This window comes from Salmo salar, chromosome 02 (genome assembly GCF_965601325.2).
Source record: "Salmo salar chromosome 02, fSalSal1, whole genome shotgun sequence".
Taxonomy (NCBI): Eukaryota; Metazoa; Chordata; class Actinopteri; order Salmoniformes; family Salmonidae; genus Salmo; species Salmo salar.
In genome coordinates, this window is record NC_138292.1 from 31,769,913 (window position 1) to 31,796,163 (window position 26,251).

Sequence of the window (26,251 nt, forward strand, 5' to 3'; positions counted from 1 at the left end):
ATGGTCTTTGTGGTTGAATCTGTGTTTGAAATTCACTGCTCGACCTAGGGACCTTACAGATAATTGTGTATGTGGGGTACAGAGACGATGTAGTCATTCAAAACTCATGTTAAACACTATTATTGCACACAGAGTGAGTCCATGCAACTTACTATGTGACTTGTTAAGCACATTTTTACTCCTGAACTTATTTAGGCTTGCCATAACAAAGGGGTTGAATACTTATTGACTCAAAACATTTCAGCTTTTCATTTTTATTAATTTCACTTTGACATTATTGGGTATTGTGTGTTGGCTAGTGACATAAATTCTCAATGTAATTCATTTAAATTCAGGCTGTAACATAACAAAATGTGGAAAAAGTCAAGGCACTGTAAATGTCCATATACTGAACAGAGGAGAGATAATATTGCTTTAAGCTTTTGCTGATAAATCCTGAGATGTGGAGGTCTCCAGAAGGCTGCATGATTCGTATCTGAAAAAAAGAACACGCTCTTAAACCACACAGATACACACAGGTACACACACACAAACGTATGCACCCATGCATGGCGTGCTGCACGTCGCACCCAAAACCACACACACTTCACTGTCAGTGCATTATGCGACATTATGTTACCGACGTGCAGCGCCAGGTTGACAGTGTCATAGTGATGTTCAGAGTTGATGGGGGTGAGAGGGCCTGTGAAGGGGAGATGGGAAATTGTGACAGAAATGCGTACAGACACACACACCACGCATGACCCAGGGCAATTTAATTCTTACCGATCCAATTCCTCATAGACATCATCCTCCCCTCTGGGCTTCAGGTCCTGAGAAGAAGAGGAGAAGAAGAGGAGAAGAAGAGGAGAGAGAGAGAGAAGTGGTGGGTGGGAGGGAGTGCAAGAGAAGGGAGAAGGGCATAGTACAGCAAGAGATAGGAGGGGAGGAGAAGAAGAGAAAGACAGGGGCATTGTAGTATGAGAGAGGAGAGAGAGGGGGAGTAGGGGGTGAAGGGGAGGAAGGGAGAGAGAGGAGATTACATTTAAAGGCATCCTCCTGGGTGGGATGCGATTGATTTGTTAATATCACTAATGTAAGGCTGACGGTTAAGAACTGACAGGTTTTTCTGAACCACAGTTCTGATGGGGGGAGACATATCTGCTGACAGAAGAGGGAGAAACACACACACACCCATACACACGCACACGCACACGCACACCACACACACACACACACACACACACACACCACACACACACACACACACACACACACCACACACACACACACACACCACACACACACACACACACAAACACACACACTGAGGACAGACTAGCAAGAGAGGCCACTACAACCTCACCTCCCCACACAGACTCAGGGGAACGCTTCTGTGTCTGTGATGCTGAGAACAAAACACAATAACTCACCATGTACACTGAACTCTGGGGAGAAGTCTATAGGGAGAGAGGATAGAAAACAGTGTTTAATAACCACACTGAACCCTGGGGAGAAGTCTATAGGGAGAGAGGAGAGAAAACAGTGTTCAATAACCACACTGAACCCTGGGGAGAAGTCTATAGGGAGAGAGGAGAGAAAACAGTGTTTAATAACCACACTGAACCCTGGGGAGAAGTCTATAGGGAGAGAGGAGAGAAAACAGTGTTCAATAAACACACTGAACCCTGGGGAGAAGTCTATAGGGAGAGAGGAGAGAAAACAGTGTTCAATAAACACACTGAACCCTGGGGAGAAGTCTATAGGGAGAGAGGAGAGAAAACAGTGTTCAATAACCACACAGAGTGAGAGAGAGAGAGAGAGAGAAAGAGAGAGGGAAAGGAGTAGAGAGAGGGGGTAGAGAAATATAGAGAAAGGGAGAGACAGGGAGTTAGATGAGAGGTAAAGAAGAAGACGCGGGAAAACAAAGGAAAACAAAGAGAGAAGAAAGAGACAGAAACAGAGGACCAGAGACAATACATTAAATGGTGGGGAGACAGAAGGAGGAGAGAGAGAGGGAGAAGAGAACAGAGATTCATCAGAGAGTATTGAGATACAGAGAAGGCATGAATCCATCACCTGTCTGACATCCTCAGGATTCTCATAGATATTTTCCACTTCCCCAGAGTAGTGGGAGAGAGACTGTTCAATACCTGTGGAGAAACACACACACACACACACACACACACACACACCACACACACACACACACACACACACACACACACACACACACACACACACACACACACACACACACACACACACACACACACACACACACACACACACACACACACACACACACACACACACACAGTGAGAGGCAGACTGCCAGATTCATTTCATCGACCTCATAATATGTCATGCCCCAGATCACTCACTGGACTTGACAGGTCCAGAGATGGAGAGAACACGAATGAGGTAGGGATGTCAAAAAAGAAAACGCCGGAAGACTCACCGCGGCGAGAAATGTCTTTCTGTCTCCATAGCAACACACCAGCAACTGCGGCAACCAGGGGCACCAGGAGTAATAAAGCAGAGAGGAGGGAGGGAAGGAGCGAGGTACTGTTGCGCTCTGGGTGAGGAGGAGAGATAGAAGTAGTGCTCTCTGTGTTGTCTGAGAGAAGAGGACAGAAAGAAGTGAGAAAGAGAAAAAGAGAATAAGTTAATGAGTGTTGTATGAATTGAATACTTGTACATCAATGACAGTGTGGTCTCATTCCCAGCAGGGGGCAGGCCTGATCCCTGGTTTAGCTCCAGAGAGGTCCTATCGAAATAGCGAGGGTGAGTCAATGTGGGTATGTTGAAATGTCTAACTCCTTATCATGGCAAGACAATCAGTATAAATCACACTCCATACAGTACTCTGGATGAAACAGAACGATGAAAGAGAAGGTTGGGAGGGGAGACACGGAATTATTACATGACATAACCATGTGATGATTAGCTCATGGTATTCAAATTAGCCATTTGTAGACTGACAAGCGCCACACGCGACATGAATACAGTCGTCTGGTGTGTTTGCATGGTGAGGTGAGGTGACATCATTCATGCAAACACAGACACAGGGAGACATAGGAGATGTGGTGTCAGTTACCACAGTGACAACTACCTGCTCACAAGCATCCAGAATATAACAGAGACTTTGATGTCACCAGTGTATATCTTCATTTATATATATATATATATCTTAATTTGTACACCAGCGATGTGACCATTACTAACATGTTACTGTTAATTATATATTGCTAATTCATGATGATTCTATTGTGAGGTTGCAAGTCTTTCTGGATAAAAAAACTAAATTTGATAGCACCCATGTTTTATTTGTACTACATCATCAAGTTACAAATTCCCAAAAACATCCAGAAGTTTGTTTCGTGTTAGTTCCCTCTACAGGCCTTCACCTTGCCCTGCTGTCTTGACTTATACATTGTGCTTCAAACGAATCAATCATGAAGTGCTGTGTGAGGTGTAATTGATTGGTGGGGGTGGTGTGTGTGTGTGTGTGTGTGTGTGTGTGTGTGTGTGTGTGTGTGTGTGTGTGTGTGTGTGTGTGTGTGTGTGTGTGTGTGTGTGTGTGTGTGTGTGTGTGTGTGTGTGTGTGTGTGTTGGGGTCCCTAATGGAATAGTGTGGTGGCAGGGAGTTGACCCCCAGGCCAGGTTGACCTGCTCTGTTCTCAATGCCAGCTTCTTTAACACTGCATGAATTATGGTAATTTGGTGCAGCGAGGTGAGGCGTAAATACCATCACTCCTCAATGGCCTGGGTGCACCATCTCTCCCTTCCTTCCTCTCTGCTCTCCTCTAATTTCCTTTCCCTACACACTTCCCCACATGACAAAATACTATACTCCACACTGTAGTATCCCTCAACCGTGTACTTCTTACTATAGAATATTGTAGTATACTGTAGAATACTATACCCCACACTATAGTATCCCTTGATCATTTGTAGTACTTAGTATAGAAATGTGTAGTATATTATAGAATACTATACGTCACACTGTAGTATCCCTTGATCGTGTACTTCTGACTATAGAATATTGTAGTATACTGTACTCCACACTGTATTATCCTTTGATCATGTGCAGTACTTACTATAGAAATGTGTAGTATACTATAGAATACTATACTACACACTGTAGTATCCCTCAATCGTGTATTTCTTACATTATAATAATGTAGTATACTGTAGAATACTATACTACACGCTGTAGTGCTTACTATATCATTTTGTAGTATACTGTAGAATACTATACTACATACTGTAGTATCCACTCAATCATGTAGTGCTTACTATAAAATTGTGAAGTAAACTGTAGTATACTGTCAAATAATATACTACACACTGTAGTATCACTCGATCATGTGTAGTACTTACTATATAATACTGTGTAGAATACTACTGTTATGACGCTAGCCCTTGCAGTGAATTGGCTAGCAGAGATGTGAACAACCCCCGCTCTCCTGTTAGGAGGGGAGGGGCAGTTTTTATGACTTTACAACTACATCGTAAATTCCTTGCAGAGACTCTTGTCTCCCTGACCATGCAGTATGGGAGAGAGAGGGTCACAGTAGAACAAAGGAATTCTCCTGCCAAATTCTACTACATCCCAGAATTTGAGAATTGAACAATATTCCTATTTTGGAGAATGTGTAAACGGTCGGTGGAGAAGCCAGCTACGACCCGGTCCATTTCGTTTCATGTTTGTGACCTCATGAAAGACAATACAGCCACATTACCCTAACTCTGTTTATACAGGTTCCTCAGTTACGAGGCTTGCGTCTAATTCTTGAATAAAATGAATGAGTAAAAGATTCAACTATTTGCGAAATGATGTCATGTGATGTTAACCTTTAAAATGAGAGAATTGGCCTCCCATGTAAAGTTGAACTAAGTCAGCAGCCACACCCAAGTGAATAGACATTGGTTGGAAATGATGAACCAACCCTTTTCCACTCTTGAATAAAAGCCTCTGTGGAACTCAATTCCAAATAACAGCAGGACTTGTCCCCCACGTTGAAAAGGACTAATTCTAATTTCAACTCTACAGACCAGGAAACGTGAGAGCTTGCTCCACACGTGAAATGGTATGAACTCTGAACTATTGAGCACCTAAAGAAGAAGTGCATACTAAACTAGCATATATCAGATTGCAGCTGAACATATGCGCAAATCTAGTACGAGAACACTGACCGACGAGGACGAATCTCCAGAGTGAGATGAACCTCTCAGACCAGGTGAACCTCTCACACAACAACCCGGAAGAATCTACAAAGGACAATGGCAACATCGACTGGGCAAACCAGAGCCTCACATCACCAGCTCAACTATCGAAGCCAGCTTCACGGAAATACAATGCATTACTTTTCCGAATGAGCGATCGTTAGTGGCATATGCATTTATGTGAGAATAGCTTCCCAGGTCCGATAGAGACCCATGTTCCTTAGTCTTCCTTCCAAAACCCCCTTCTCTTGTCTCTGAATCTATCATGTTATAACCAAACAGTTTTTGTTAAGTCCACTAGGGACGATATTCACTGTATAATGTTATTATGTATTGTATATTCTGTAATTGTTTAATTAGTTAGTAAATAAATAATTGAGCCAATTGGTGTATGGATGATTCATAGTAAAGGCTGGGTTCGTGCAGATAGACAATAATTTTATGACGTTTGGAATGAGAACTGATTATAATAATTACAGAGAATTGATTTGATAAAATAACAGTCTTCACATTTAATGACAAGTCACTCGAGACACGACACTACAGTTTTATCCACAAAAACACTATTGTTTTTTTACTATAGTAATACTACAGTATTCAATTTGCATATACCCCACCCATTCCCATCCCCCATATCCCAATTTGTGGCGGCAGGTAGCCTAGTGGTTAGAGCGTTGGACTAGTAACTGAAAGGTTGCTAGATCGAATCCCTGAGCTGACAAGGTAAAAATCTGTCGTTTTGCCCCTGAACAAGGAGTTAACCCACTGTTCCTAGGCCGTCATTGTAAATAAGAATTTGTTCTTAACTGGCTTGCCTGGTTAAATAAAGGTTAAATAAAATTAAAATTAAAATGTTGCCACCCATGAGTGAGAAACCTACATGCCAAGTATAGACTATATATTGTGTTCCCTACAGATTATAGAAAAGAGCAGAAGCATTGAACAATCCATTCATATTACAGTCCTACAGGTTATAGAAAAGAGCAGAAGCATTGAACAATCCATTCATATTACAGTCCTACAGGTTATGGAACCTTTCCTCTTATAGTATTTGTCCAGCAGGTTTCCTCAAGGAGAAAGCACCCACTTCTACGTCAAAGATCATTTAAAAAAACACTTTGTAAATACTACGGTAATGTCTGCAAAAACACTACAGTGAATACTACAATAACGGCTGCAAAAACACTACAGTGAATACTATAGTATATAAATATAGTAATACTACAGTATTTATACCATAGTATACTATATTATTTTCTTATGTGGGTCTATCATCCATCCCTCCCTCTTTCCCTCTTTGCTCCCCTCTGTTCCTCTATTACTTCTTACTCCCATCTCCCATCTCTTCCCTACCTCCCATCTCCTCTCTTCTCTCCCACATCCCAATAAGAGAGTAAATGGGACAACAAGACCACAGTACAACGTTCAATCAGCCCTCACAAACAAGAGCTCATTCTAAATGCAACACTTCCCTTTGCATATCCATTACTCTTGTTAAAACATTGCTTTGTTGTGTGTCATCATCATGGCTCCTCTGTATCAGTGATGTATGGGGGTATTGGTAGTGAGCTCATCTTCATTAGGAGATTCATTCAACTGTCAGATCCTTCTGTGGCTGTGTGTGCTTCCTCAGATACAATGAATGTGAATACATTCCAGAGAGCTGTCCTGGTGTCCTCCCTCACCATTTACACTTATCATCTGAAGATGTGTGGGGGTGTGAAGAGAGGGAGAGAGAGAGAGAGAGAGAGAGTGACACTGACAGACACAGGGAAAATACTATTTGAACCCAGGCGGGTCTGGTGGTGATGACAGTGACAACCCATTACCTCCGTTGGGACAGAAGCCATAAACACTCTGTCACTCAGCCAGGCAGGCACACGGGCAGGCAGGCAGGCAAGCAAGCAGGCAGGCAGGCAGGCAGGCGGGCGGGGCTACAAGGTCAGTGCTCTGTGAAGCGTTTTAAAGTGGTTGTAGTGCAACTTCAGGTCAACCTGTCTGGCTGTGATAAGCAACAGAACAATGGGTTAAGGATGTAGAATAGGATAGAATGGAATAAGAGAGCGAGAGTTGCACCCCTTCTGAAAAAACCTACACTCGATCCCTCCGATGTCAACAACTACAGGCCAGTATCCCTTCTTTCCTTTCTCTCCAAAACTCTTGAACGCGCCGTACTTGGCCAGCTCTCTTGCTATCTCTCTCAGAATGACCTTCTTGATCCTAATCAGTCAGGTTTCAAGACTGGGCATTCAACTGAGACTGCTCTTCTCTGTGTCACGGAGGCTCTCCGCACTGCTAAAGCTAACTCTCTCTCCTCTGCTCTCATCCTTCTAGACCTATCTGCTGCCTTTGATACCGTGAACCATCAGATCCTCCTCTCCACCCTCTCCGAGCTGGGCATCTCCGGCACCGCGCACGCTTGGATTGCGTCCTACCTGACAGGTCGCTCCTACCAGGTGGCGTGGCGAGAATCTGTCTCCGCACCACGTGCTCTCACCACTGGTGTCCCCCAGGGCTCTGTTCTTGGCCCACTCCTATTCTCGCTATACACCAAGTCACTTGGCTCTGTCATATCCTCACATGGTCTCTCATATCATTGCTATGCAGACGACACACAATTAATCTTCTCCTTTCCCCCTTCTGACAACCAGGTGGCGAATCGCATCTCTGCATGTCTGGCAGACATATCAGTGTGGATGACGGATCACCACCTCAAGCTGAACCTCGGCAAGACGGAGCTGCTCTTCCTCCCGGGGAAGGACTGCCCGTTCCATGATCTCGCCATCACGGTTGACAACTCCCTTGTGTCCTCCTCCCAGAGTGCTAAGAGCCTTGGCGTGACCCTGGACAACACCCTGTCGTTCTCCACCAACATCAAGGCGGTGACCCGATCCTGTAGGTTCATGCTCTACAACATTCGCAGAGTACGACCCTGCCTCACACAGGAAGCGGCGCAGGTCCTAATCCAGGCACTTGTCATCTCCCGTCTGGATTACTGCAACTCGCTGTTGGCTGGGCTCCCTGCCTGTGCCATTAAACCCCTACAACTCATCCAGAACGCCGCAGCCCGTCTGGTGTTCAACCTTCCCAAGTTCTCTCACGTCACCCCGCTCCTCCGCTCTCTCCACTGGCTTCCAGTCGAAGCTCGCATCCGCTACAAGACCATGGTGCTTGCCTACGGAGCTGTGAGGGGAACGGCACCTCCGTACCTTCAGGCTCTGATCAGGCCCTACACCCAAACAAGGGCACTCCGTTCATCCACCTCTGGCCTGCTCGCCTCCCTACCTCTGAGGAAGCACAGTTCCCGCTCAGCCCAGTCAAAACTGTTCGCTGCTCTGGCACCCCAATGGTGGAACAAGCTCCCTCACGACGCCAGGACAGCGGAGTCAATCACCACCTTCCGGAGACACCTGAAACCCCACCTCTTCAAGGAATACCTGGGATAGGATAAAGTAATCCTTCTAACCCCCCCCTTAAAAGATTTAGATGCACTATTGTAAAGTGGTTGTTCCACTGGATATCATAAGGTGAATGCACCAATTTGTAAGTCGCTCTGGATAAGAGCGTCTGCTAAATGACTAAAATGTAAAATGTAAAATGAATAAAATAGGTGAAACAGACAATTAGGCTCCCATTCAAAGCAATGCTTTGTGGTGTGTGGCCGGATCAGACATGGGAACATATTGGGTGTCATGTGGACGTTTTCTCCAGTCAATACTTGGGAAATCCTCACGCAGAATTCAGTGCCTTTCTCTGTCTTCTATATGTGTACAATTCTTGTTATTCTCACATTTAAAGTTTATGTGGAATTTAGAATTGGAATTTAGAATTCATCCTGCCTATTCCAATTCTGGGCTGATTGGTTAGCTCACAACAGGGCCCTGGAGATAACGAGATGAGGATGGAGAAGGCACACATCCAGCACTGAAGGACTGGAGCGACGGGAGAGAGGGATAAACACAGGCAGGTGTGTTTACATAGCTAACGGATTAGCAGGTGAGCTAGCCTGCTGTTCACTTCTCACTATTGGGAAGGGATGTCTGGTGTGTTTAGGATTTACAGCAGTGGTTCCCAACCAGTGGTACTAGGACCTACTCGGCCTATCCACAGAGGGTACTTGAGAAGACTCATGAAACCATAGGCCTACTGGTAAAATGCACGAGGGGGTATTTCAGGGCTACTCCGGGCAGAGCAAAATTCTGTTGTTGAAACAGTAACCCAAAAAGGTTGGGAACCACTGTTCTAGAGCAGTGTCTCCCACCTCCGGTCCTCTAGTACCCCCAACCGTACACATTTTTATTGTAGGCCCAGGCAAGCACCCCTGATTCAACCTGGCAACTAATCATGAGGCCCTCAAAGAGTTGAATCAGGTATGTTTGTCCGTGTGTGCTGTTGGACCACTGATATAGGAGGTTCATGTTCAGTAAACATGGACTTGGATGAGCGCCTATTTGGACATAATGATTATAGTGGTGTTGGCTATAGTGGTGTTAAAGAGCAAAGTATATTTAAAGCTCTCAAATGGAAACATACAAACATGAGTTACATAACCTCCTGGTTTTACAACTTCTCTGTTTGTATGGTTCCATCTGAGTGTTAATCACTGATGGGAATCACTGATGGGAACTGACCAGGGGCGGACTGGGACCAGAAATTGGCCCTGACATTTCTAACACATCGGCCCAGACCGCCCCGGAACTGACTGGGTAGGTGCGAGGAAGAAAGGATAAGATGATAGCTAGAAGGAAAGGAAGCATTGTAAAGGGACTTATTTGGACAAATATATAGGCCTATATATCTACTGTTGGTCCTGCTAGGTACAGTTAGTTGACACTGACCTGAGAAAAGTTTAGCATTTTTAGCATTACTGATTATGGTTAGCACTAGGAGAGGGTACGCTGATCTTAGATCTATATCTAAAGGCCCAAGTTGGACCGTTTGATTCTCTAAACCTTTCGGGGGCAGTTTGACGGTGTAAACTGCCTTGACCGCTTGTCCGTTCTGCAGCTGCATGGTGCAGGTGTAGTTCCCAGCCATGTCCAGGGTGGGGGACAGGGGAACCTCGGTGCTGAGGCGACCCAGGCCAGAGGAGCTCCACTTCAGCGTGCGACTCTGGTTCTGGTGGCTCCACACCACCCGCTTCACCTGGTGGATGGAGGAGATGGATTGGGCTTATACAGTGTGTTCTTCATACACCAGGGCCATGTTCAGGGGACAATGCAATAGAAAACTTACACAAAAAAAGTGTTTCTAATTGGACAAGTCCAGGTTGTCCTTCCCTGTTTCAGTCAGTTTTCCGTTTTGTGCCTAATGAACTCAGCCCAGGTGCTCAAGGAGCCATTTTGTGCCTGAAAGCTCACCACACATCAGCTAACTATCAAAGTGAAGAGATGAGGGATGAATGTTGCCAGTCAGGGGATGGTTACCTACCTGGGAACGCTCTGTATAATGACACGTCAGGACCACGGCTGATGGAGAATGTCTGGCTTTCACTGGGATGGAGGGATAGTGAGAAAGGGGGAAGGAGAGGAGAAAGAGTGGAAGGCAAGGGAGTAGGAAAGAAAAAGACAATGTGAGGTAGGGATAAGGAGAGAGTGAAGGAAGTACCAATAAGGGGTAGTCAGGGGACAAAAAGAGAAGGGGGGCAAGGAGAGATAGAAGGTGAGTTAAGGGGGTTGGGGTGGATGGAAAGAAAACAATGAGAGAATCAGAGAGGGGTCAAAATAATATATATTCATTACACAGAATTGCTTCTAATGTGTCGCCTGACGGTGACTGATGCCCCATGTCTCATCAAACCCCAATGAGGATCAATCTGGGTGTAATCAAGCCCTACAGACACACACGTCTCTGTCCGTGATTACAGTGTTTAATGTGTGCCTCCCACAGCCCTGGTGGGAGTGCTGCAGGTATAACCGTACATAATTACACCCATAATGAGGCAAGATAAAAATACATGGGTCCACGGGGCTGTGTGTGTGTGTGTGTGTGTGTGTGTGTGTGTGTGTGTGTGTGTGTGTGTGTGTGTGTGTGTGTGTGTGTGTGTGTGTGTGTGTGTGTGTGTGTGTGTGTGTGTGTGTGTGTGTGTGTGTGTGTGTGTGTGTGTGTGTGTGTGTGTGTGTGTGTGACAGACGTGTGGAGCAGGGTGACAGTGACAGATCGCTTGGTCATGTCTGCGCAGCTGTGATGGCTGCCAGAGGGACAGTGATTATTAGAGCCTTCCAAGACTGCAGAAATTGACAGACGGGTGTGTGAGTATGGTGTGTGTGTTTCTGCGTGTGTGGGAGTTGGACAGTATTTTTAGTCTTTGTTTTTATTCATACTGATATCTCTATATCAGACATAAATGAATCACTCTTCTCTCTTCACACCTCCCTCTTCCCCTCTGTACCTTGGAGGATGCTAAGCAGGGTCCTCTGGATGAACACGTTGTCATTGAGGAAGACCTTACACAAGTAGAGGCCTCCGTCGTTCAGCCCCGGGCTCAGCAGGAAGGAGAAGTAACCCTCTTTTGGGGTAGACAATGGCCCATCCAGGCTCAGCTGGGCATGAGTCTAGATCAATCAAATTCATTCAATCACATTCATTTATAAAGACTCTTTTTACATCAGCAGTTGTCATAAAGTGCTTTTACAGTAACCCGGCCTGGACCCTGTGGAGCAGGCAGAAACAGAAGCACTGTGGCCAGGAAAACCCCCTTGAAGGAAGAAACCTGTAGAGGAACTCAGTTCATACGCACACACACACACACACACACACACACACATCCTCTTCTGGGTGTACCTTGCTTTTCTCTGTGCGGTCCCTCCAGCGGTCATACCCGTAGACCAGGGTTGTGGTGTTGGTGTTTCTGCTGTCTGGGGGCTTCCAATAGAGCAGGACATAGTCGCCCTGCATCGGAGGGCAGGCGACGGTGAGAGGGGTCTGGGTGAGACTGGCCATAGAGATCTGAAGACCTAGGGAGGGGGAGAGGAGAGGGAGGCGGAGGGAGAGAGAGAAAGCGAGAACGGGGGGAATGGGGGAGAAAGAGAATGAGAGGTGCGTAAGTGCGAGAGAGAACGTGAGAGATAAGAAGAGAGCGAGAGAGTGGTGGGGGAACAGTGACAGAAATATGTGGGGAAGATGGTGGGGTAGAGAGATATAGAGAGGAGGATGAGTGACAGAAGTGGCAGTGGAGAGAGGAACAGAACAGACAGAGGACAAGAAGGAGAGATAGAGAGAGAGGTGCACAGCAGCAACAGGGATTATGTCGTTATGTTTCTGAGAGAGAGCTGGTCCCTCAGTGAGGTCAGTTTGTATTGTGCTGCTTGATCCAAAGGCTGCTGACTCTGTGTTTTAGCTAGACTAGAGTCTACTGTACACGGTGACGTCACTCACTATGGCTTATATTGGTGAACGAGGCCACATTCATACCTAGAAAGAGAGAGAGAGAGAGGGTGAGAGGGAGAGGGTGGGAGGGAGAGAGAGAGGGAGAAAGAACGACAGAGAGGGAACAAGGGAGTGAGAGAGATAAAGGGACAGAAATAAAGCATTTGGGTTAGTGTGAGAGCAGTGGTTATAGTGGGAGCACATATAAATACTAGTCAATTACATAACAATGCCAATAGAACGCCGATCTAAATACAATGCTTTGTTTGGAGTATTGAGATTCATCCCAGATTCCAATTATGTCACTACACCCTTTCCGCCCTCTCTCCATCCCCCCCGTCATATCTCACCATCCACGCGGAGGTCCACAGTGAAGGGGAACATAGGGTTGCTGCTGTTACCCCTTGGGTACACCTGGCAGATGTATACCCCCTGGTCAGTGGGGAGTATCTGGGGCAGCTTGGCGACCACCCCCCATGACCTCCTTGCCAATCGTAGTGGCGTCCCGCCGGGGGACAGCCAGGTTACCTCGGAAACGGCGTAGGCGGGGGACACTTCTGCCATCAGACGCAGTGTGCTGTACTGAGGGAGAGTGGCTGAAGGAAAGATAGAGACTGGGGAAGATGTAGGAGGTAGGAAATAGGAGGAATGATAGAAGAGATAGAAAACATGTGGGATATTGCTACTACAGTCTGACCTGATTGTGTCAAATAAAGTGGGCATGGGAAATGATTTACACAAAATATTTTTATCAATACCATCACACCTGTTTATTACATGTATATGGACATACTGTAACGGTAGCCTGTTTTGTGTACAGGACCACAGTTCTATACCTGTGAGGACGGCTAATAGTATGATCTTCTCTCTCAGTTTCTTCTCTTGCTGTTTAATCAGACAGGAGTAGTGACCCTTGTCCTCCATTTTGGGGACAAACAGCAGAGAGAAGTCCCCAGTTTTCTGAAAGTTTGAGTCAACCAATCGCATGGAAGCCTTTGAGGCTGCGCCCGAGAACTGCTGCCTCTCATTGGCCGAGAGGACCAGTTTCCAGTGGTCCACCCTGAGAGGCTTCATCTTCCAATTAATGCTCACCGTGCCCGTGAGAGGCCAATCAACACAGGGTAAGGTGACTTCCCTGCCAACCATTGTCACGACGACATCACTCCAGTCAGGGTCTGATGATGACAAAAAACACACACAAAAACAAGTGAGTGAAATAGTGATAGGTCTAACCTTCCAATGGGCTTACAGGGGAACTTCTGCCATGGCTGCTCACACCTATCCAGCTCTATGTGCTCTGTAAAAACTAAAGGTGCTAGTAGAAGGGGTTGCAGTTGGATCAGGCTCTGGCCTCACTACTGATAGATGAGACCTGAGGAGATGAGGTGACTTGTTCTGGAGCCACAATCAACACAGACTTAACCCAGAGACGCTCAGCTCTGCTTCTAGAGGACTCTCAAATGGCACCCTACTTCTTAGAGCCCTGGTCCAAAGTAGTGCACTATATAGATAATAGAGTGCCAGTTGGAACACAGCCCAGGTTTTTATCCTTCCTTTTTAATCAGTAACTGATTTAGATCAGGAAGAGCCAGTGTGTTGTGAACTCTTTAAGCCCAATCAATGGCATTAATGGACAAATTAAACACCAAGGAGAGTTGAGAACCAGCCAGACTGGACAGATTAGATATGTGTATCCCTGCTTTGAACTCCAAATGACAGGAATATTTATAAACCTCTACTGAAATACTACCTTATTTATAAAATACTACCTTGATTATTTTGTATGTTATGTTTTCCCATATACTTTCTGATAAAAGATCCACTGAACACCGATGGAAGAATCTCACATTCCTTTTCAGCTTCAAAACGAGTGAGTAACCCAGTCACAACAGTTGTACGGGAGAAATCTTGCAAGTTAAGGCAATTTGTGCGATGTCAGCTATCAATGGTTCAAATTTCACCGTACCTTTAGTGGTCGTGTCAGATTGAGTGATGAGCATCACTGAATAAGAAATAAAAACAAAGAGGAGCCATCTAAACTCCATGGTCCAAGCGGAGGCAGCTGAGCAGGTGTAAAGTCAACTCACACACAGACCAACACACACTCTCCACTAGCACCCACCACCACCACAAACAACAACACCCTTCTCATCTCCAGTTTACTTGCAACATTTCTGTATTCTATAATTATCATTAACAGGGAATGTGGTTACGTTCCAAATGGCATCCTATACCCTATTTAGTGCACTACTTTTGACCGGGGCCATTAGTACCGGTCAAAAGTAGTGCAATATATAGAGGATATGGTGTAATTTGGGCCGAACTTGTGCCTTTTCTGTGAACAGGATACGACCCGTCCAAAACCTTGATAGTGTTCAGGAAGAGAGCGTCACTGTGTTCACTGTTGGTGACTGATAAACACTTATAGGACTGGCACAGGGGAAAAAGGCTAGCACAGAAACACAAACACGCACACAGGCAACATGCTCACACACCTACACACACACACACTCACACGCACACAGTATAACACACCAGGCTACATGATGATGTAAACTCGTGCTGCAGCTCAGTCACTGTACTGTGTATGTTCTTGAACAGAGAGGGCAGAACTTCACTTGGGATAAAATCCATACGATGACCTCAATACTGGAGTTGGAGAACGACAAAAGGAACAAACACGTACAGTATATGTGACAGTGAGAAAGGGAAAAACACCAATAAAGTGGAGAGAGAGAGAGAGAGGAAGAGATGGACAGAATGAAAGTGAGGGAGAAAGACAGAGAGAGGTAACGAGAAAGTTAGCGAGATAAAGGGAGAAAAATAAAGAGTTTGGGTTATAGTGGGAGCAGTGGAACCTCTGGGCTAAATGTCTTTACATCCCATAAATGTGTTTAATTAAGCTTACGGTGGTATCAGCTCCTCTGAGCTCCATTACTCCATTACCAGATACACTCTTAATTACCACTGAGCTGACGGGAGAGAGAGGGGGAGAGAGAGAGAAAAGAGAGGAGGAGAGAGAGAGAGAGAGAGAGAGAGAGAGAGAGAGAGAGAGAGGGAGAGAGAGAAGAGGGGAAGGGTGTGGGAGAAAGAGAAAAACAGGACAATGGAGAGAGAAAGGGGGGAGATAAATGAGGAAGAGAGAAAAATGTATGACATTGTGAGAAATTGGAAAATACAGGAAAAGAGAGAAAGTAGCAAGAGAGAGCGAGAGAGAGCGCGAGCGAGCGAGAGAGAGAGAGAGAGAGATAGATAGATAGATAGATAGATAGATAGATAGATAGATAGATAGATAGATAGATAGATAGATAGATAGATAGATAGATAGATAGATAGATAGATAGATAGATAGATAGATAGATAGATAGATAGATAGATAGATAGATAGATAGATAGATAGATAGATAGATAGATAGATAGATAGATAGATAGATAGATAGATAGATAGATAGATAGAGAGGAGGGAGAGAGGAGGGAGAGAGTAACAGAGAGAGACAGACATTTGAAATGTCTTTATTCTTTTGGAACTTCTGTGAGTGTAATGTTTACTGTTAATTTTTATTGTTTATTATCTACTTCACTTGCATTGGCAATGTTAACATGTGTTTCCCATGCCAATAAAGCCCTTGAATTGAATTGAATTGAGAGACAACGAATTTGAAAACAAATCTAATCTTGATAAACTCCCATATCTATTAGGTGAAATACCACAGCGTGCCACCATAGCAGCAAGATGTGTGACCAGTTGACACAAGAAAAGGGCAAGCAGTGGAGCACAAACACCATTGTAAATACAACCCATATTTATCTTTATTTATTTTCCTTTTCGTACTTCAACTATCTGTACATTGTTACAATACTGTACATAGCCAATAATATAACATTTGAAATGTCAAAATTATTTTTTAACTTTTGTGAGTTTAATGTTTACTGTTAATTTTTGTATTGTTTATTTCCCTTTTGTTTTCGTCTATTTCACTTGCTTTGGCAATGTAAACATATGTTTCCCATGCCAATAAGTCTCTTTGAAATGAATTGAGAGAGAGACGAGAGAGAGAGCATGGTAGTACTTATCTCCTCCCTGATGGATAAATAATCACTCTAAGCTCTGGCTCAGTTTAATGAGTGCTGCCAATGAGCTAATAGCAGATATCTATGACCTCCACTATCCTAGTCACAGACCCGCAGGCAACCCCAGGACAGGGTGGCAGGAGTGGAGAGGAAAAAGAAGAGAGAGGAGTGAAAGACAAGGCCGGGCCAAAGAAAGTGAGGGACAATACGAGGAGAGGGAAGAGTGACCAAATCCAGACATAACATTGGCCAGAGGAGTGAGGGATGAGGGGAAATACGAGTTAGGTCCCTATATGACTAGGGGAAGGGCTCAGAGTATTGAAAGTGAAAGGAGATTGGGAGAATTCAGAGGTGACCATTGTGGACTGACAGAGGAAAGGAGAAAAGGAGAGGGGAGAGCAGAGGAGAGAAAATGAGAGGTTAGGGGCAAAGAGTGAAATATGTGATGAGGAGGGAATTACAATGAATCAATGTTCTCTGCACGTCTGTAAAACACGTGGGTTTACAGATTAGCCTTAAAGCTGGAGGATAATATGGTTTTGCAATGTTGCTTTGATGGACAATAAGAAATTGTTGTTTTTTGATTGCTGGGTGTCTAACCCCGACCTAGAGATCAGATCTGGGTCTGCAAGCTTTAGTTCCAGCCCTGTTTTAACACACCTGATTGAGCTAATCAAGGTCTTTAGAATCACACCTGAATGTCGTCATTTGATTGTAATCTCTGGTCTTCGTCAGTGGTTGTTTGATTGTGACATCAATGTTAGTGGTTATTGGATTGTAACGTTTGTGGTTATTTTATTGCGACCCTTTAGTAGGCTATGTCATGATTGTGGGACGTTAGAGCCAAACAGCAGAGGGCGCAATCATCATCCATTTGCCTCGTTCCACCACTGCTGGGCTGCTGTGCCTAGAATTCGATAATTGAATGGTACATGTATTACAATTGACCTAATCAGTATAAAATATTGGAGGGTGTACTTTCCCATAAATTAGCCTACACATTACGGGTAGATTTTTTTTTTTCTAAATGAAAACTTGAAGTTTGTAGCATCCTCCATCGAAATGTTTTTATTTCCAATAAAAAGACAGTAGAAAACTGAAGAGGGTACATTGATGAATATGCCTAGTTTATTTTTTAAAAAATACAGGCAAGACAGCTCGCCTTGAGGCTAAACAAATGTAGGTGTGCCCCCTATTAACTGTGTTGTCCAGTCAGTGCTGGAAATCAACAAGGTTTCCGTTTTGGATAACACAAGCTTTTGAAAAGTATAATTCCTCAATATTCTCATCCTTTTGGGAGTTTCTAAACTCCAGTCACATATCGTTTGATTTCAAGGAGCTGTGACGTTGCTTCGGGCTAGTCTATGACGTCACACCCAGTACCGGTCTCTCCGCAGTGTGGAAATAGTTGGTGGAGCGCACGCAGTCCGATCCACAAAACACCTTTTTAGCTAAGGGACAAATATACATTTGTGAGTTTCTTGTCGGCATCGATTGGACAGGATTTGTATTATTTTTAACAGGCTCCGAAAGACGCTCAGTCAGTGAAGGACGTTTGAAATCGGACTTCTGATTAGTTCACGATTAAAGTTCAAACCGGGAAAAGACACGGATAGAGGTTGTTTTATCAACGACATAAGAGTCATTTAAATCAGAGCACAGACAGCATGGCGAGAGAAGATGCTCGAAATTGGCATGACTTCACAAAAATGATCGGACTGCTCAGCGTGGTCACGTTGCTGACTTTTCAAGGTAAGAAGAACATATTTCAGAAACCACCCTAGAAATTCAACAGCAGCCTACGTTGTTATCCTATACTCGTACCGCGGATCGTTTGGTTGTCACCTGCCGGGGAGGACTCCGTTTGGATCCAATCAACGTGCAGGTGTACACTAGGTCTTAACGTTTTCATTCTTACGGTCGTGAAATAAATTATGAATAAACAAAGTCTACTTGTGTCCCTCAACTAATTTGACTAGACTATTTTCTGACCGTGACACTATCTCACTCGGTAACCAGAGTTTCGGCGTAAAGTAGGCTACGCGGTGTTTTTGCTCGTAAGGTGTGGCTCAGTTGGCAATCGAAGTATATGTTCTTCCTGGTGCCAGCAGGTGCATTGTCACTTGTTCTGTTCCAAATACAACCCTAGCGCTGTTGCGTGTCCTTGATCCTCTTTCCCCAGGACCACGTTTCTCCTTCAATTCCTTACGTCCCCCTGCGCCTTTTCTTTCCTCTATCCGACACATCATCCTGGATTAGTTCCAGTTCACAACACATCCATTGGGTTAGAAATAGCTTTTAATGTAAACAGTGCAGCAACAGGGTGTAGCCTAGTTGCCACCAACAACAAAAAGTGATTGAGGCTGCAGTATCGCACTTGATAGCGTCCTTGTGGCCTGTGCATTTTAAATAAACACCTGTACCCAGAGCCATATATTTAAGCAGTAAGGCCCGAGGGGTGTGGTATATGTCCAATATACCACGGCTAAGGGCTGTTCTTATTTCGCAACGCGGAGTGCCTGGATACAGCCCTTACATGCCGACTAGACCGTGCGTCCGGCATAGCAGGCAGCCGGTGTATATTGGCCATACACCACAAACCCTTGAGGTGCTTTATTGCTATTATAAACTGGTTACCAACGTAATTAGAGCAGTAAAAATACATGTCATACCCGTGGTATACAGCCTGATATACCACTGCCTTCAGCCAATCAGCATTCAGGGCTCGAACCACCCAGTTTATTATTAGTTAGACCAACTGAGAATTTTGAATATTGTTCTAATTCTAGACATACAGTTGCATTGTATTGTTTAAATATTCACCATATAATGTTAAAGGAAAAATCCACTCAAACTATCTTTTGGTATTTTTCTAAATGTTTTGCATGTCAGCAGTCAAGTTTAAGATATTGGACTGTTTTGCATCATATGATGTATTTTGCATCTGCATGATGATGTGGCTGGTGACACTGCATCTTGAAAGTCCAATGTCTTGAATACTTTACTTCTGACATGCAAAACATTTTGGGACTGCATCAACAGTGGACTAATAACTCACATTTTGCATTTAATTTTTTGGGGTGGATTTTGAGAACTTGGCTGCCATAGAATGTTGTCATGTCATGTAAATGCATCATAATGCTCATTCTAGACATTCAGTTTTATAGTCTTTAAAAAAAATATTACCCATGTAATGTCAATGGGGAGCTAACATGGCTAATGAAAAGGAAAACTGGCTGTTCATGTTCCCAGGTAATTAAAAAATAAAAATCAATCACCTGGGAACATGAACAGCTGTGTTTTTTATTTTTTATTTGTCATGATTTCATCTAGAACTCCAGCACTGGAAAAAAGTACCTGGATGCATAGGAGGAAGTAGGGGTGCTGAGGGTGCTGAGGAGCACCCCCTGGGGAAAAAATCAAATAAAAAATCTAAAATATATTTTGTGGAAAGAAATGCAGAAACCGCATTGGCCCACCTCTCTAAATACATGGTTCTGCCTGTGATTACAGTACGATTATCAGCTAGTTCTACTCCATCAAAAGGTGGGGACAGTAGCCTAACCTATTTGTTTTGTTTCAACAAATTTCCCGCTTAGGCTATATTTAACTTCTCAACAGTGCCCACTTTTGGCGTCACACTTACATTACCAACATCTTTTGATCTTTATATGTATTTGCTGTATTCAGAAGGTTAATTTATTCAGGTGTGGTAGGCTTCGCGCTCAGGTGTGCAGATTCCCGCCTTACACTTGCAGAGTGATCAGGCAAGTTGGCCCAAACAAATGTAAATCTCTATATTCATTTATTTGTAGTGGCAATTTAACCCAGACCTCTTTATTTTTTCCTTTCCCATGGATAAAAAAGTCAACACTGTAAGGAAACTTTAGTGCCACAGGAAGAGAGGGTGCTGGCCTAGCCGAGGCCTATTGTACTGCCTGCTGTAGTTGATTTTTATTTTATTTTATTTATTTAACTAGGCAAGTCGGTTAAGAACAAATTCTTATTTTACAATAACGGCCCAACCCGGCCAAACCCTAACCCGTACGACGCTGGTCCATTTGTGTGCCGACCAATGGGACTCCTAATCACGGCCGGTTGGGATACAGGCTGGGATCGAACCAGGGTCTGTAGTGACGCCTCTAGCACTGAGATGCAGTGCCTTAGACTGCTGTGTCACTCGGGAGCGTTGTTGTACATAACACAAAAATAATAATAATAATATCATCATCTGGCCCAGAAATGTATTTTCTCTTCTGATTTATTTATAGCGTGGACCTTTTCAGCCCAAATCCATTTTACAGAACATCTAGTGCACTTAGGGGGAAGGAAACCAGTGGCAAACAAAAAGGTTTCTGCATATTTATCAGGGAAAACGCTGGTTTAACCAGTTCAAGTGTAAAAATCTCCCTCTTCACTTTACTGATTTGACAGAAAGAGCCTCTTAAACGACAATGTTCAGGCCTTGTTTGTGTGTTTTTGTGGGAGAATGGTTTTTGATTTTTTTTTTCTTCTGTTCTTTGCTAAGCCAAGAAAATCTTGTTTATAAGGAAATGACCAAAAAGAGTTTCAATAGCTTAGTAGAGGAAGGTAGGCTTAGTTCAGTTCTCATCAATTTCAATTTAATATAGTCTCATAACCCAGCTTACAGTGTAATAACAGTGAGTTTAATTTGTTTTGAATTAAGGTAGGCTTCTATAGTATGAAAATCAATAAAAGACATGTAGTAGAAAATGAAGTTATCTTGAGAGAATGGATGGGATTCCACTTTGAGCCCTAAAACCACACTGTAATACCCCCTAACGAGGTGGAGGTCCTATGTGGGTCAGGAGGGCTTGAACCCCGTTGCCATGGTGATGGTTTATATTGAAATAGGGCTATGGGGTCAGCTGTGACTGGTTACGTTGTCTTTACGGCTGAGTAAACGGCGTTGGTGTGCGTGTGAGAGCGACTGGTGGGCTGGCAGGGTCAGGGGAGAGCAGGCTACAGTCGCACGCTGTTGGAAGAAGAGAGAAATGTGACATTAGGCCAAATTGACTTTGTGCAGTGACCAGCAGTGAAGACACTTGAGATCCTCCTGATGGGTCTCTTCAGCCCTTTGGGAACCGGTGGCTTCTTTAGAGAGACAGTTCAGGCTGAGGATTGTGTTTCAGAGTCAGTCTGTTGATGGTTGGTAGTCAGTTGGTTTATAGGACTGAATGAACAACGAATTCAGACCCCCCCCCCCACGTCCTCCCCACCACCACCACTTGAGCTCCCTCCCTCCCTCCCTCCCTCCCTCCCTCCCTCCCTCCCTCCCTCCCTCCCCGCCTGCCAGACCCAGTACATACAGGGGGCCTTGTTCTCTGGTCTTTTATTTTCTACCATCTTTCATGTTCCTGTCCAGCGCTTTTGTTTGAGCGACGTTAGTTATTGGTTTATTCAAACGCACTCCCTCCTCTCCCCCTCCCTCTGTCCTCAAGGCCATGCTGTTTATGGGTGTCTGAGAGGGGGAGGGAGAAGGGAGTGAGAGAGAAAGATGTGATATTCCACGGATAAAAGAATGTGGAGTGTGTTTTTTTGGGGGGATGGGAGACTATAATTGAAACATTCTTATCTAAATCAATGTTTCTTCCCAGACAAACACAGCAGAAAAAACCACTGCAGAAATAGACTAGTCTTATTTGAAATTGGAAAAGCAACCTTTTTTTGAATGTGTGAACTTTTCAATGAATGTCTGTATGCTCCAGGTGTTATGTTAATGAGGTGTCCTTGCCCCTCCACTCTAGAGCTGCAAATGCCATGGGGATTGGGAAAAGGTCAGGTGTGTGTGTGTGTGTTCGTTAGCCTTGCTTTGGCTGCTTTTAGTATGGCTTCATCACTGGCCCTGTCTCGCACACACACACACACTGCAGGGCCTGTTTAGAGCGTAGAGCAATAGTTGCCCTCATCACCAGTCAACCTCAGTTGATTCAGACATAAATGTGTGTTTTTAATTTACAGCCCAATAGTTGTGACAGTAATATTAAGTGTGTGTGGACGGTGCCCAACACCTGTGGCCCTGACTCTGCTGCCTCCATGGAATTCTAATTTAATCCTCATTTTATGGCAGTTTATAACAGTTCGTCAATGAACTACATTCCACATAGAATGAAAAGACCTACTACAGTAAGTCAAGCCATAGAGCTTAGTGATGCGTGTGTCTATAATCAATGTATGTGGAGAGAGTTATTTTCTCTATCTATACATATTTCCTTTAAATCAAAGGCCAGACTAGGTTGTTGTTGATTTAAAACATCATTAGACAAGATGGATAGTTCTGGGGAGAGAGCGAGTGAAGGGGAGAGAGGATGTATAGAGAGCGAGGGAGAGTTTGGTCAATCAGCAGCAGTTCTTGTGTCACTGAACTGTGAGTTTTGCTTTTGGACAGGGAGGCAGGAGCGGTAGTAGTCCACACACCACTAGCTAGTAATAATGAGGGTGTGTAACCTGAGGCTATGCTGTGTAGGGCTGACCCCATTTAGTTGATTGTTTGGTAAATAGGCTGTTGGTCAACCAAGATTTCTTTTTTCGACAAGCAGTGGCACATATGTAAAAAAAAAATATATATATATATCCGTCTCGGTGGACTAGTCCGCTGCGGGGATGGCACACCACTGTCACCAGTAGTACATTTACCATTCATTCCCATCATTTCTCATCTACAATGTTTGTTTGGTTATGGTCATTTCTGTTAATGCATTCAATATATATTATTATTACTACAGTCTTGTCATCGGAGTGGACACATTGTTTGTAGAGCGCACTACCTAGGCTACACTACCTAGGCTACACTACCTAGGCTACACTACCTAGGCTACACTTGTGAGAAAGTTTTGGTTTATTTCATTCCGTTTATGAGTTGTCAATTTATTCATTGTCTTTTGTTCGGCGCGCTCCTGTCAATGTTGAGTAAGGACATGCACCTGATTGTGCATAGAACTAGGCCTAGGCTACCTGCCTGCATGCAGATGTAGGCCTAGAAATGTGCCCATTTTAGGATCTGATACACTACCATTTCTGTCTTAACTCACCATCACTGTAGCTTCTCAAAGAAATATCTTCTTCGTCTCAAACGGCAAGTAAACAAAGTCTGTTTTTACATCCATTTGAGAATGACAATGATTTCTCAATGTAGCCTATTTGAACAATCTTTCCAACTCTCTCCCTTTTTTGTTAACCACTCAGCATGAAAGGGGGAAAAAATGTCATGCTCTGCTCTGGTGGAAACGTCATAAAATAGGCCTACCTGAATACTTTTTACCCCTTGTGAAAATAGTCTACAGCTGTGTCTGTCCAGAGTGAGGGCAGGGCCAAGTTAATAGTTGATGCAGTGTTTCTAGTTCCTTGCAGACAGGCCATAAGTAGCCTGTGATTTTTAGGATATATATTTTCTACCTGCAGGCTGCAATGTTTTTATTTGTTGGTTTATTTTGGCAATTTTTACATCTTGCCAATAGTTACTTTTAGATTTGTATCATTTTCATTTAAATATAATTTTTATGAACCACATCTCATTGATTTTGCGATATGAAGACTATTATAAGTTAAATGAACCTGTTCCATTAAAGGGTCTGAATACTTATGTAAATAAAGTATTTCTGTTTTATTTTTAATAGATTTGCAAACATTTCGAAACCTGTTTTCTCTCTTTCATTATGGGGTATTGTGTGTAGATTGAGGATTAATTTTTTTTTATTTAAACCATTTTAGAATGAAAGGGTCTTTCTCTCCTCTCTCTCTCGTCAACAGTTTTAGAACACCTACTCATTCAAGGGTTTTTATTTATTTTTACTGTTTTCTACATTGTAGAATAATAGTGAAGACATCAACACTATGAAATAACCCATGGAATCATGTAGTAACCAAAAAAGTGTTAAACAAATCAAAATATATTTTATATTTGAGGTTCTTTAAATAGCCACCCTTTTCCTAGTTGACAGCTTTGCACACTCTTGGCATTCTCTCAACCAGCTTCATCTGGAATGCTTCGCCAACAGTCTTGAAGGAGTTCCCACGTATGCTGAGTACTTTTTGGCTGCTTTTCCTTCACTCTGCGGTCCGACTCATCCCAAACCATCTCAATTTGGTTGAGGTCGGGTGATTGTGGAGGCCAGGTCATCTCATGCAACATTCCATCACTCTTCTTCTTGGTAAAATAGCCCTTACACAGCCTGGACCTAACACAAGTGTGTTGCGTCATTGTCCTGTTGAAAAATGGGACTACCTCATGAATCTGGTTGCGAGAATGCCAAGAGTTTGCAAAGCTGTCATCAAGGCAAAGGGTGGCTATTTTGAAGAATCTCAAATACATAAAATACATTTTGGTTTGTTTAACCCTTTTTTGGTTACTACATGATTCTATGTGTCATTTCATAGTTTTGATGTCTTTATTATTAGAAAATAGTAAAATAAAGAGAACATTTTGAGTAGGTGTTCTAAAACTTTTGACTGTGTGTGTGACTGCTCTCGGTCGACCAAGATGTCTTTTTTGCCGGGTGGTTTCTTCAGGATGTGGTGGTGTTCCTCCCTGTCTACCACAGTCGTCTGAGAATAGCCTCATTTATCTCTACATATTAATTAAACTGACACATCCTTTCAAAGCATCTTTCAGAGGGTGTTAAATAACTGATGGATCATGAATGAATGACTCAGGCCCCCCCCCCCCCCCCGCTACAGAGATCCTCCATTGGGAGTGTTTGTTTTACCTGGCAGGGTTGCCAGATTGGAGGCCATCCCATCCAATCAAAGGGAGAAGTAGAAATCCCCCCCCATCCCCTTTAAGGAATGCCAAATGCCATTAAGATGAATGGGAGTGGAAGGGTTTACAAAATCATAGTTCTGCTGAGGTCACTGGGTTCAGGTTGGATTCCAACTAGAGCAAAACACACACAAACCCGTCTGTAGATGTTATCAAGGCTGGATATGGTATGAATCAGTGGAAATGCTGATAGTGCTCCTTATCATCCATCCCTCTATCAAAAATGTCTTCGTCACAGAAACACATTTGCACACACACCAGTTTCTGTCTCCCTGCCTGCCTCTACACTCAACACAGTACCTTAGAGAATCCGTGTTTAGCTGGTCATGTTGGGAGTAGGAGATTCTCTTTGACACAGTCTCAGATGATACCCAGCTACAATGGTCCAACCCCCATCGAGAGAGACTGAGTCTAGGAGCAGCCCCTGAATGGGACATGGCATGACACTGCAGCAACGGTTTCACAGTACCACTTACCAAGACTCCTGCTGTGCCCAATGAAACTGTGACCCAAACAGTAGTGAAGTACCCAATTGTCATATTTGAGTGAAAGTAAAGATGCCTTTAATAGAAAATGACAAAAGTGAAAGTTGCCCAGTAAAATCCTACTTTAGTAAAAGTCTAAAAGTATTTGGGTTTTAAGTATCAAAAGTAGAAATAATTTCAACATGAAGCATGTATTTAGTGAGTATGCCAGATCAGAGGCAGTAAGGATGACCAGGGATGACCAGGGATGTTCAGGTGATAAGTGCATGAATTGGACTATTTTCCTGTCCTGCTAAGCATTCAAAATGTAACGAGTACTTTTGGGTGTCAGGGAAAA

The 26,251-nt window shown here is 43.8% G+C and overlaps 2 protein-coding genes across 3 annotated transcripts in view; one reads left to right on the top strand and one right to left on the bottom strand.

Moving 5' to 3' along the window:
• Window positions 1–238: 238 nt before the first annotated feature.
• On the bottom strand, window positions 239–14,718 carry g6fl (g6f-like). 2 transcript variants are annotated; one of them, XM_014159992.3, is made up of 14 exons: window positions 14,546–14,718; window positions 13,416–13,754; window positions 12,930–13,193; window positions 12,589–12,624; window positions 11,995–12,167; window positions 11,603–11,765; window positions 10,642–10,703; window positions 10,164–10,356; window positions 2,441–2,599; window positions 2,059–2,132; window positions 1,413–1,439; window positions 766–812; window positions 620–682; window positions 239–475 (listed from the first exon to the last, which is right to left on the bottom strand). In XM_014159992.3, the coding sequence occupies exons 1-13, from the start codon at window positions 14,622–14,624 to the stop codon at window positions 658–660; spliced, it is 1,641 nt and encodes a 546-aa protein (XP_014015467.3). In that variant the 5' UTR covers window positions 14,625–14,718; the 3' UTR covers window positions 239–475; window positions 620–657. The 2 variants fall into 2 exon arrangements, with proteins under 2 accessions (XP_014015467.3, XP_014015461.3); XM_014159986.3 differs by lacking the exon at window positions 620–682.
• A 3,275-nt stretch (window positions 14,719–17,993) lies between these two features.
• The window catches only part of LOC106579633 (poliovirus receptor), a 60,949-nt gene continuing 52,691 nt past the window's right edge, over window positions 17,994–26,251 (top strand). The window contains exon 1 of the mRNA XM_045702144.2: window positions 17,994–18,402. Coding sequence (XP_045558100.1) covers window positions 18,318–18,402 — 85 coding nt within the window. The 5' untranslated portion in view covers window positions 17,994–18,317. The remainder of the gene's footprint in view (window positions 18,403–26,251) is intronic.